Source organism: Aedes albopictus, chromosome 2 (genome assembly GCF_035046485.1).
Source record: "Aedes albopictus strain Foshan chromosome 2, AalbF5, whole genome shotgun sequence".
Lineage (NCBI taxonomy): Eukaryota > Metazoa > Arthropoda > Insecta > Diptera > Culicidae > Aedes > Aedes albopictus.
In genome coordinates, this window is record NC_085137.1 from 10,680,416 (window position 1) to 10,692,419 (window position 12,004).

The 12,004-nt window shown below is 38.2% G+C and overlaps 2 protein-coding genes across 4 annotated transcripts in view; one reads left to right on the plus strand and one right to left on the minus strand.

Moving 5' to 3' along the window:
• Positions 1–12,004, plus strand: part of LOC109398355 (solute carrier family 7 member 14) — a 62,588-nt gene that overhangs the window by 15,633 nt on the left and 34,951 nt on the right. For 2 of the 3 annotated variants that reach the window (XM_062849143.1, XM_062849145.1), the window contains exon 2: positions 9,533–9,913. In XM_062849143.1, the coding sequence (XP_062705127.1) occupies positions 9,912–9,913 (2 nt within the window). In that variant the 5' untranslated portion in view covers positions 9,533–9,911. The remainder of the gene's footprint in view (positions 1–9,532; positions 9,914–12,004) is intronic. The other variant, XM_062849144.1, reaches the window with a different exon arrangement.
• Positions 422–1,375, minus strand: LOC109398344 (chymotrypsin-2-like). Its single transcript, XM_019705801.3, has 2 exons — positions 1,244–1,375; positions 422–1,179 (listed from the first exon to the last, which is right to left on the minus strand). The coding sequence occupies exons 1-2, from the start codon at positions 1,299–1,301 to the stop codon at positions 467–469; spliced, it is 771 nt and encodes a 256-aa protein (XP_019561346.3). The 5' UTR covers positions 1,302–1,375; the 3' UTR covers positions 422–466.

Sequence of the window (12,004 nt, forward strand, 5' to 3'; positions counted from 1 at the left end):
ACTGATGAGATTTTCGCACTTGAGCCAGCGCTAGCGCTGGAAAAAAAAATTTACTCAATTTTGAGTTGTCCCACTTTAGCTCAGTTTTGTGTGAATTTTCTGACCGTGTGGCTAACATGCTTCTGTAGCAAGCAAGTGAGAGCGGAACAATAAAATTTATTACTGAGAGCCTGAGAGCGAGGAACGAACATTCAGCGCTGTGTGGCTGGCTGAATCTTTCTCCTCGCCAGTGTATACGTTTGAGTTTAATTTGAACAATGTTTGATCAATTTCACCAATGTGATCGATTTAACTACGGGTTACGGTACAGATTTTTCAAATTCAATTTATGTGCCTGTGCCATGCATCATTCATATCGTTCTAAAATGGTTCTCTCCGGAATGTGAATCATCACGATAGTTGATAGAAAAAAAAAATCAGATAAAATGATAAACTATATTTAGTGGATAGCCTTGGTCAAAAATGTTTAGACTGCGTTGGCCAGAATCCAGTTGACGTGCGAAGAGACGCGAGCGAACACATCAGGAGATCCCAATCCGCAAGGGATTCCCCACGAAACAATTCCATGCTGGGCACCTCCATGCACCAATGGGCCACCGGAGTCTCCCATGCACATGCCCTGGCCAGTCGGGCTCAGCGTACAGACGGTGTTATCGAAGACGCTGGCACGGTTGGCGACCGAGTGACGGGCACGGCAGTCCGCCAGGGTGATAATGCTGGTGCTCAGCCACTGCAGGTTGTTCGGAATGCCGGCATTAGCTCCCAGACGACCCCATCCGGAAGCTAGAGCTCCGCTGGCAGTGTTGATGAAAAACCCGCCCAAGGCTATGGTCTGAGCCAGATTGTTCATGCCGATGACCGAAGCCGTCTGTACCAGCGACACATCGTTGGCCAAGGTGTTGGCGTTGTACGATCCATGGTTAACGATGCGGGACGAGGCGTGGGAGATTCCTCCGCTGTTCAGCAGATGAGTTCCTACGACGACACGGGTATTGGCCAGGGTGCGTCCAACGGTACAGTGAGCGGCCGACAGAACCCAACGGTTACTGATGATCGAAGCACCACAGAAGTGCGCATTGGCCGATGAGCGCAGAGAAACCTGGTACGGGAACTGTCCGGAAGCAGCATTTTGACCTCCGACAATACGGCCTTCCCATTCGAGGAACTCCGGCGAAAGAGCTAGTAATGAATCGATTTGAACACATAAAAGATTGTTCTAGAATATACATATTTCACAACTTACTGCCTCCGAAGACGGCGGCGGCGCCGAGAAGCACGAACACCAGGCTCAAACGAAACATGACTATTGCAACTAAATCTACTGAATCCAACCAACTGGCAACGGCTTACTTCTTTTATACCGAAATTAGTTATCGAAGCTGATAAAGTACCCAACTCACAGAACGCGATAAGCTACCCTATCAACCCAACGGTAGTACCATTTATCAAAATTGGGTGCAATTAAAAATTGATAATCCGTCCGATGCATTTTAAATTTGGAAATTTGCAAATCGTTGTTATTTGCGACGTGCGAATCCATTGACCCAATATAAAATCGAGTTTTACTATATCTGCTAGCGCCCATATCAATATCGCGTCGTGAAGATAAAGAATCGATTAAGAAATTTTACTGTTTATAAAATTCCCATGCTTCAACTGTAAATTTTCTGTTGTCTTATCAATCCTATTCAGTCATGTTTTGATTTCATCACGATTAAACTCTCGTTCTACGCATAATTGTCCCATATTATATGTGCTTCTCTTCCCAGATAACCAATAAGCACTTTATTTAGCATTAATTTAGCACTATACGCACCTTTGCAGCTCTTCTTTCAATGGCACTCAGCCGTATACCTTCCGGAACATGAGACACGGTGAGCTAAAAACCGTTATTAACAAATAAAAATGTCCACCCAAATGGCACCCGGCATTCGAAAGATATACTATTCTAGTATCTGCTCTAAAAATTTGAAAATCTTTCATCGAGGGAAACTAAAGTTTTTGTGATTTGAAGATTTTGAGCCATTTCTATAGGATTTTCTTATATGAGTAAATATGCACGCACGGTGTGCCTGATACCACTATTAACATATAAAAATTTACTTCAAACTAACACCCGGCATTCAAAAGATATACTATTCTAGTATCTCCTCCGAAAATTTGAAAATGTTTTTATCGAGGGAAACCAAAGTTTTTACTGGTTGAAGATTTTCCTCTATTTTCATAGAATTAGCTCATACAGTGTCGGACAAAACAATAAGACAACCGCTTCTATTTCATACAAAATAGCCAAGTTTGACGATTTCTAGTAAACCTATTTGGCTGAAATTTTGGCAGCCGACATGGATTTACGGGAGTTTTAATTTGTATTAAATTGATTGAATTCTGTTCAAAGCTTCCAAAGTCACAGATATACGATGCGACAGAACAAAAACAAAAAGATAAAAATGGTTATTTGTGGTCGATACAATAAAAATGTCCCCAAGTTTAAATGGCATCCTTAATTTTAGTACTAGTATATCAATCATCAATCATCAGAGTCTCTGATATATCCTTTGGTAATGGCAATCTGAAAGTGGTCCTATTATTTTGTCGTTTTGAATATCTGTAACTTTTGATGTAGTGAACAGAACGCAATCAATTAAATACAAATCAAAATTCACGTAACTCCATGGCGACTTTCAAAATTTTAGCCAAATTGGTTCACTAGAAACCGAGCATCACATCGTCAAACTTGGCCATTTTGTATGAAAAATGGTTGGTGGTCTTATTGTTTCGTCCGACTTTTGTCCGACACTGCATATGGGAATATTGCCATAAGGTGCTCTTCATATCATAAACAAATAATAACACTGCTCAACAAAACTTTAAAAAACTTCGTATTATGAGATGAGAAAAAAAACAGGGTTTTGTAACACGTCATAGTAACAGAATTTTTGAAAAAAAAAATTGAAACGAGACTTCACAGTTCAAGACCGAAGTTGGAATGCAGAACTTGGGGTGTTCAATTGATATACGCATTAGAGTTTCTAGGGTCCCAAACCCCTATTATTATTTTTTCTCATCTCATAACGCGAACTAGTGTTGAACGATGTCATGAGTTTCACAAATTCGAAAAGTACAATAAATATTCAAGCAACTTCTCTGAAAATTTGGCAACATTCCATTGAGAGGAATGTCAATAACTGAATTGTGAGAATCTAATTAATATTTCATAGTTCTACGTGCTACTCGAATACAAATAAAAATGTGGCACGTTGTGAGCGTTGATTGCATAAACTTTCTAAGAGTTTGGCACCGTTTTTTTTTTGTTTTTGAGCACGTTATAAATATGTTGGTATCTTGTCGATGAATTTGAAAACGTTTCATGGTGAAACGAGAGTTAAAGTGAATTAACAGCCCAAGGTTTTGGTATTCCTAGGAAGCTTTATAAATCGTGGGTAAATGTTTAAGATATTGAAGCTTTTAAAGTAAACGTAAATGCTAATCTTTTTACTAGCCAGCTTTTATACGTCATGTTACTAACGTGTCACCCGTGAATTTATGAATTTTACATTTGAATGATCATCAGTAACAACAATTTGAAGCTTGGATTCCAATTTCATCGGAGATATGCATACTATCGCTTTATCTATAGACACGTTAAAAACACCTACTGAGTTTTGTAACAGTATAGCAAAAAATGAGATATAAAATCAAAGCTTTAGATGAGTTACAAAATATATATTCATTGCGAGGAATGATTAACATGCGAAATTGAAATAATATTCTATGTAGTTACTACATTTTCAATATACCTTATCATTTCTTATATTTTCGAACACTGTAATTTGCGATCGTTTCAATGAAATCTTGTCAAATTTTCAGATAGAAGTTGTACAAATGTAGTTTCTTTGGAATGATGTTTGTGAAACTTATAAGTATTTTTTTTATGATTTGAAAAGCCAATGAGCCAAAGAGCCATCCTAAGACAATATTGCCATATATGAGCTAATTCTATGAAAATAGAGGAAAATCTTCAAACAGTAAAAACTTTGGTTTCCCTCGATAAAACATTTTCAAATTTTCGGAGGAGATACTAGAATAGTATATCTTTCAAATGTCGGGTGTAAGTTTGGAGAACATTTTTATTTGTTAATAGTGGTATCAGGCGCACCGTGCGTGCATATTTACTCATATAAGAAAATCCTATAGAAATGGCTCAAAATCTTCAAATCACAAAAAACTTTAGTTTCCCTCGATGAAAGATTTTCAAATTTTCAGAGCAGATACTAGAATAGTATATCTTTCGAATGCCGGGTGCCATTTGGGTGGACATTTTTATTTGTTAATAACGGTTTTTGGCACACCGTGGAGAAGTTATTTTCAACTTTTATTGGCTTTTTTCCGGTGATATAATACTACTCAAAGTAAGAGGGAGTAACTAAAGTAATGAAAGAAACGGTCGATCAGTGCTGTCATGGTAAAATCAAAGCTGGTTACTCAAGGTTTCCAAATTTTAAACGCACCTTATTAAGAGTTAAGCATTCCAGGAAAGCCCCTTTATTTTTTCACGAAATTTTCTTTAATTCAGCAGTTCTGCAGGAATTCTTCTAGGCATTCCCCCGAGAATAGTTCTAGAATGTTTTTCTTCACATGTATTCCTTAAGAGTTATCTTCACGATAACCTCCAACCGCTAGAAATTCTTTAAGGATTCTTCGGGATTTATCCAAAATTTTCCGGAATTCACATAAAAAGATGATTCTTGCAGAAATTAATAGAATTATTACAGGGAAAAAATTTCAAATTTCCTTCAGGTTAAGTGCATTCATTTTATGGTTTTATCTTTGAACAATCTCCAGGGATATTTCCAGAGGGAATTCCAACAAGGATTGCTATAGAAGTTTGTACTTGTATTTCCCAAAACATAAGGAATTCCTCAGAAATATCATCAAAATTATCCATGAGTTCTTCTACGGGATTTATCCAGCAGTTCTTCTAGAAATTTCTCTGGGGATTTCTTAAGGAACTCCTCCAAAGTGTTATTCAATATATGCAGTTCCAGGAGAATTTTCATCATTAGAGATTCTGAGATTCTTTCTTGTTGGAATTATCAAAGATTCTTTCAGATATCTATATCGGCCATTCCATAGAAAAACGATATAGTGCATCTCCGATTGTCGTGAAACTTGGTGGGCTTGTAGTTCTTCGGAAATAATTAGACCCGTATTTTTTTTATTTCGTCATTAAGGCGACCAATTTTCATATAGGGTTGTCCAAAAAATTAAGGTGTTTCAAAACTAAAAATTTTCAAAAAATCGTAACTTTTGAACCAGTTGACCGATTCAAAACTTTTTTTTTTTTGTTTGAAAGCTATTGAATTGTAGTTTTCAGGAAAAATACGTTTAAGGGGCTAAAATGTAAAGAGTACTATAAAATATGCAAATATATTTGTTTTTCCACGTTTTCATGGTCTCGGGACCAAAGAGGTACCCTGGTTTTATTTTTTTTTTTCAAAAAATTCAGGAAATTTGGCGTAACATATCAAAAAATCAGAGATGTATGTTTTTTAGTTTTTGAAATATGATTTTTTGAAAAATGAAATTTCTCAAGAGAAAACTCAGAAATTGCGTCAGGATTTTTTGCCACATGTACCACCAGGTGTTTTTCAAGGCATTTCTCCTGATAATCCTCAGAAATTTCTTTGGAAATTTCTTCAGGGATTCTTTCTAGATATCTTTCAGTGATTTTTGTGCCATTCTGGAAGAACTTCAAAAAAAAAAACCCTAGAAGAATATCTAAACCAATTCCTGCAGGAATCTTCAAAGGGACTCCCAGGAGATATTTTTGACGGAACTGCAGGATCAATTTCCAAACAAAATCATTGTAGGAATATCTGCGAGTATTCCTGAAGGAATCCCTCGAGAAATTTTAGGAGGAATCCTTAGCAGAATTTTCGAAGGAATCTCGCTAAGATTTTGAAAGGTATTTTTAGAGAAACCGTTTGAAGAAATCGCTTTCTGGTATTGTTAAAACAAAGCTCACAAACTCTGAAGAAGTCTTTAAAGATATTGTTGAAGGGATCGCTGATGGAATTTCGGAAGAAATATCCAGTTTACAGTATACTGGATAATCTATAGAATACTTGTGCTCGGGAATGTTTCCCGAAACGATATTCATTCTCTGGTCTGGTTTGATACGAGGACGCAACTGAGAGAAAGGATACTCGGCGACGATAAAGCAAATTTTCAAAGAATCCCCGTAGAAATTCTTGGAAAAAATTTCTGGATAAATTCTTGAGGGAGTATTTGAAGGAAACGTTCCTAAAAAAACCTCGAAGAATTTCTGAAGAAACCGCTGGTGAACTTTTTGAAAAAAAAAACCTTGGTAGATTTCAGGACCGAATTGCCGAAGTTATTTCTAAAAGAAACTGGAGAGATTTCTGGAGAAATTACCAACTTTTGAAACTTTTCAGGGCGCAAAAAGTCTCGAAATCTAAAAAGTGTAAGGTACACCGGGGCAAGTTGAAACGGGTGGGGCAAGATGAAACGCGAAGTTTTGATATAGATTTCAAATGAATTTTAAAATGTATCCTTCGCGAAAAGTTTGCTTGAATCGAAAACTATATTTTATGGCGATCAAACTGTTTATCATCATTAGAAAACATCATGTTAACCCGCTGTTTCATATTGCCCCACCCGTTTCAACTTGCCCCGGTGTACCTTAAAAAAACCCATAGAATTCTCATAAAAGTGTGGGAGAACTTAAATTGGTAAATAATTAGATGTTTATGGGTAGTAGTTCTCATACTAAGGGAAAATGCTCTGAATTTTTTCAAAACAGTGCTCATATACAGGAATATCCATTGGCAGACAAACTTCAAGATGGCGGCCCAAAATTTGATATGACGCTTGTTTCTTTTTAATTCAAGCTAAAAAAAATGTCTTAGAAATTTTAAACTGCTGTATGCCATTAACAAGACCATTTAGAAGAGTTTCGTCTTCGACAAAGTTGATCAGGACATCAATAGCTATTCGATAATGGACTAGTTGATTCTAGATGTATCCGCTAGGTGGCGCTAGTGAATCTAAGAAAATTTAATCAGTTGTATCTCGAGAACCAGAACACTTAGAAGAATTTCTTCGATAAAGTTGATCACGATATTAAGAGCTAGTGAGTCTGAGAAATGTTAAACAGCTGTTTATTGAGAAGCAAACCACATAGCAAAATTTAGTCTTCAAAAAAGTTGATCAGGTTTGTTGATAACCTCGATGAACCTGCATATATCCGCTAGGTAACGCTAGTAAGTCTTAGAAACTCTAAGCTTCGGCAAAGTTAATCAAGACATCATGAGCTATCCGATAATGAACTAGTTGGTTCTATGTTTATTCGCTAGGTGGCGCTAGTTAATTTTAGAAATTTTATACCGTTGTACAGTGAAAAAAAAACAGTGCAAACCGACACTGAATTCTGTATCTCACGAACGCATCCAGTTTTTGTTATGAACAAATCGATGTTAGGCGTAAGATTGTCTGAAGAATCAAATGGAAGTGGTTAAACAGACCGCATAGATAATTATCCTGCTCGTTTTTCTCTAAATCCCCCATTTTTATTGACTTTTATATGACTCTAGCTCTAGAGCACTTATGAAACATAAATGCGGTTTGCCTTGAAGGACTTTTCTGAAGGATTAAGATGTAGAGAATCGATTTGAAGTGATTGCAGTGACCGCATGAATGTATTTATGCTTATTTTACCCTAATTCCCCATATAGATATATAGTGTTATGTATGAAATTAGCTCCATAACTCACAAGAAAATTTTGAGTGGTATGCTAAGAAGGGCTTCATTAGTGGAATACGATATACGGAATCGACTTAGAAGTGACTGCAATGACCGCGTGAATGTTATTATGCTCATTTTACCCTGATTCTCCACATTTTTGAGTTTTGTATGAAATAAGCTCCATAACTCACAAGGAAATTATGAGTGGCAAGCGAAGAAGGGCTTCTTTAGTGAATTATGATACACGGAATAGATTAAAAATGATTGCAATGACCGCGTGAATGTAATTATGCTAATTTCACCCTAACTCCCCACATATGTTGAGTTTTGTATGAAATTAAGTCTATAACTCATAAGAAACTTAAGGGTGTGTATGCTATGGAGGATTTCTATAGTGGATTATGCTGCAAGGAATCGATTAGAAGTGATTTCAGTGACCGCGTCAATGTTATTATGATCATTTAGCACTAATTCCCCACATATATTGTGTTTTGTATGAAATTAAGTCTTTAACTCACAACAAACTTATGGGTGGTATATTATGAAGGGTTTTTTGGAGGATTTGGATACAAGAAATAGATTAGAAACGATTGCAGTAACCACGTAAATATTTTTATGCTCAATTTACCCTAATTCCCCACATATATTGCATTTTGCACGTTCACATAACTCATACAAGTTAGGCAACTACGTAAAAAAACGGAGAAAAATATTTTTTCAATGTTTCACTTGCATATACCCCACTGTGCATTCAAACAAACATTTCGCCATAGATTTCCGTTCAAATGACTGCAATAACTTCCTTCTGTGATTTTGAGATACTACAGAAAAAATCAGACGTGTATCATTATTGTGGTATAATTCAGGCATTGATGGGTTAAGTTAGGTTGAAATGGTTTCGAAGGCACGAGAAAAAGCATCATAACCGCTAGGTGGATTAATTGGGGTTTTTCTTAAAATTTGACTTACTCTGTGATGACTTTTTTCATAAAAGTAGACATATTTCTATTGAACACATTAGAAAAACAATTGGTAAAAAAGTTAAGCCCTTTTCAATAGACAGTCTAGAAAATAATTGAAGAAATTGAGTTTGCAAAGTGGCTTTATCTAGGTCTACACTTCTTCATTGTTACCTGTGTTAGCATTGCCTACGTTTGTTCAATTTGTTAGCGTTAGCGGTGTTCCAGATATTCCAGAATAATTGAAACAGAAGTTGTTCAAAACCTAGACCGCGTGGAAAATGACACTACACTCTCCAGCCTCTCAAACCACCCTTGCTATAAATATGATCTCGAACAGTAATTGTTTGATAGTGGGTGTATATCGTTGTATTAGAAATCCCCCCGTTTGCTACCCGTACGTTGCCCACCGTTCAGCACAGAGCACAACTATTGCAGGTATCAACCGTAGTGGAAATCAACTAGAGGAGCAGAATTTTCAACCTCAGAATAAACAAACGATGGGAAAAATCATGAAATGAAAACATCTTTCCCATTGACCTTGATTTTCTTTGGCGTTTGGTTTCCTCGAGGACATCAGAGGCTCGTTTCTTCATATAGTAGTTGTTTTTCTTACACGGAAACCCCCTCACCGGAACCCCAAAAGAGGGAAATTTATTGAATCACAATACACTGACGTCGCACGACCGACCCAGCGATCTAACTAGTGGTTGTTTGCCCACCAATTGATTTCTCGTCGCGCAATAAGTAAGCAAATTTTATTTTTCTTTCGTGTTCTGTTCTGCTGGGCCGACCACGTTTCCAACAGTTTTCTTCCGAAAATGTGCACCAGCACCAGTTTCTGTGCTAGCAGTGTGACCTGAGGAAAGCCCAAAACGAAAATGAACGGTGCCCATAGAAGAGGGTTCGAGGAAAAACAAAGTGCTCGCGTGCTAAGAAATAGGATCCCCGAAACGGAGTAGGCTATAGCCAACCACGTTGTGATTAATTATAAATCAGCTCTAGCTCTAGCCGGGCCTGCTAGGATCAACAGCGACCAACCGAGCAAGTGAGTGAGTGAGTGAGTGAGCGACCGAGGAAAAGCTCCTGCAAAGTGGAAAACAAACGAATAGCTTCGGTGCCTTCTTAGTAGGCATTGGGTTTCGTCGGTATTCGTCGAAGGCCATCCGGCCTAATAGCGCTTGAACATGTAAGTATTGCTGCACTGGTTGTCTATTTCTATGACTAGAGAGAGTACTGGAGGGAAGTTTTGTACTTGTTCTGTTCTGAGAACGTATTACATCACGGCGAGCAAACGATCACAATGTAAGTAACAGGCACCTGTCTTGATGATGATTATGATGATGCCGATGAATGGTGGAGAAGACTGTTGCTTCGTTTGCGATGAGAATTACTTTTTAATTATTCAGCTAGAATAATATAGAGGTAGGGTAATGGACGTGATTTGAGGCACTCATTCAATTTATAAAATCGTTTGTTGTGTACCATACATACTGCTCTAATACTACGCATTTTTATGTGCTGCAATAAGCGATTTAAGTGATCAAAAACAAGTGGATCAAAATGTGCTCATTACCCTAATCAGCTATATACTGTGGCTCGGTTTTGTACAAGACGAGTAAAATAGTCATTTTTGATACAATACTCGGTATGCAGTTTCTGCTTTCCTTCTCGGTTAGGCCCAATGCAAGCCATATTACACTGCACCTGATCCGCTTGTCGTACTGTCAGCGCTCTACGCCCACTGCCAACTAGATCAGTAGTGAACACCAACTTTGCAGGTTTGTTATCCGGTATTCTTTAAATATGGACCGCCCACCGTATCCTTCCGGCTTTGGTCACCTTTTGGATGCTGAGTTCGATAAAACGGATTTGTGGTCAGGGATGTTTTCGATCACCTGGCAATCGATTGACTCATTTGTCCATAACTCAGTTCCGAAGCCTAATATTGAAATGCGGTGTTCGGCAAAGTTGTAGATTAGGGGTTTTCCTACAATTATCACCTAGGACGCTATATTCTAACTCTCATATATGTATACGGCGCTAGAGCCCTAGTACCACCTACTAATACTAAACGATCGAAAAATCCGATCGTTTAATATAAGCAGGTGGTACTAACACTTTTACGCAGTCAATATTAGAGTTACAATATGGCGTCCTTCAGGTATCAGAAGGCCGTCTCCAGAGGCACGTTATCCTCTATTTGGGACATTTGTGCCATCGCCAAAATAACAGCCTATTTCATCATCTACCTGAGGGAAAAGGAAGGAAAAAGGATTTGGATGGGGATAGGGACAGGTAGGGAAATAGGAAAAATGCCCTAGAAGAGGGTACTAACGCAAAGCGTACCACAATGGGTTCAAACAGCGCCCTGAAAAGAGCACTGTAATAACGCATAAAGCGAAAGAGAGCCTATAGCTCTTTACCACAGCGGGTTAAGAACAACAGAATATCCTGAAGATTCAGGTTTCTGAAGTCAGTTTCACTTAATAAGTGTTTACCGAATACTCGGAAACGCAGTTGCGCGAAAACTGGACAGTTACATATCAAATGATACGAAGTTCCATAATCGGATTCACAGCTATCACAGGTAAATGAATCAGCTTGCTGAATATTCGCCATGTGATAGCTGAGTCGGCAGTGGCCAGTCAATGCTTTGACCAGCATGCTGCAATTCTGCTTAGACAGATTAGTTAGATACTTCGCCACCCGTAGAGATGGCTCAGCACTATACAATTTGGTTTGACGACATAACTCCAAACTATTCCAATATTGTCTGTGTTGAGTGACAGCCCAGGTGTGAATCTGAAGCTTAATCCAACACTTCGATATCGGAATAGCTGGCTCAGGGCCAATGAAGTCATGTGATGCTCCAGTGCGAGCTAACTCATCAGCCAATTCATTTCCAGCGATGGAAGAATGACCAGGTATCCAATCCATAGAAGGTGAACAGCGTTTGCTGAATTCAGCTCCTCGATTTGAGTTCGACAAGCGATAACTATCTTCGACCTGGAGTTGGTCGAAGCAAGTGCTTTAATAGCAGCCTGGCTATCTGAACAGAAGTGTATTACTTTGCCCATTACGTGCTGCTGAAGTGCTGATTGCATTCCGCACATAAGAGCAAAGATTTCGGCCTGAAAAACGGTGCAGTGTCTACCAAGTCAGTAAGACAGATACAGCCTTAGCTCACGAGAATAAACACCAGCACCTGCTCGACCTTCGAGAAGGGAGCCATCAATGTAACATACGATGCCGTCTGAAATACTTCTTTCCAAATAAC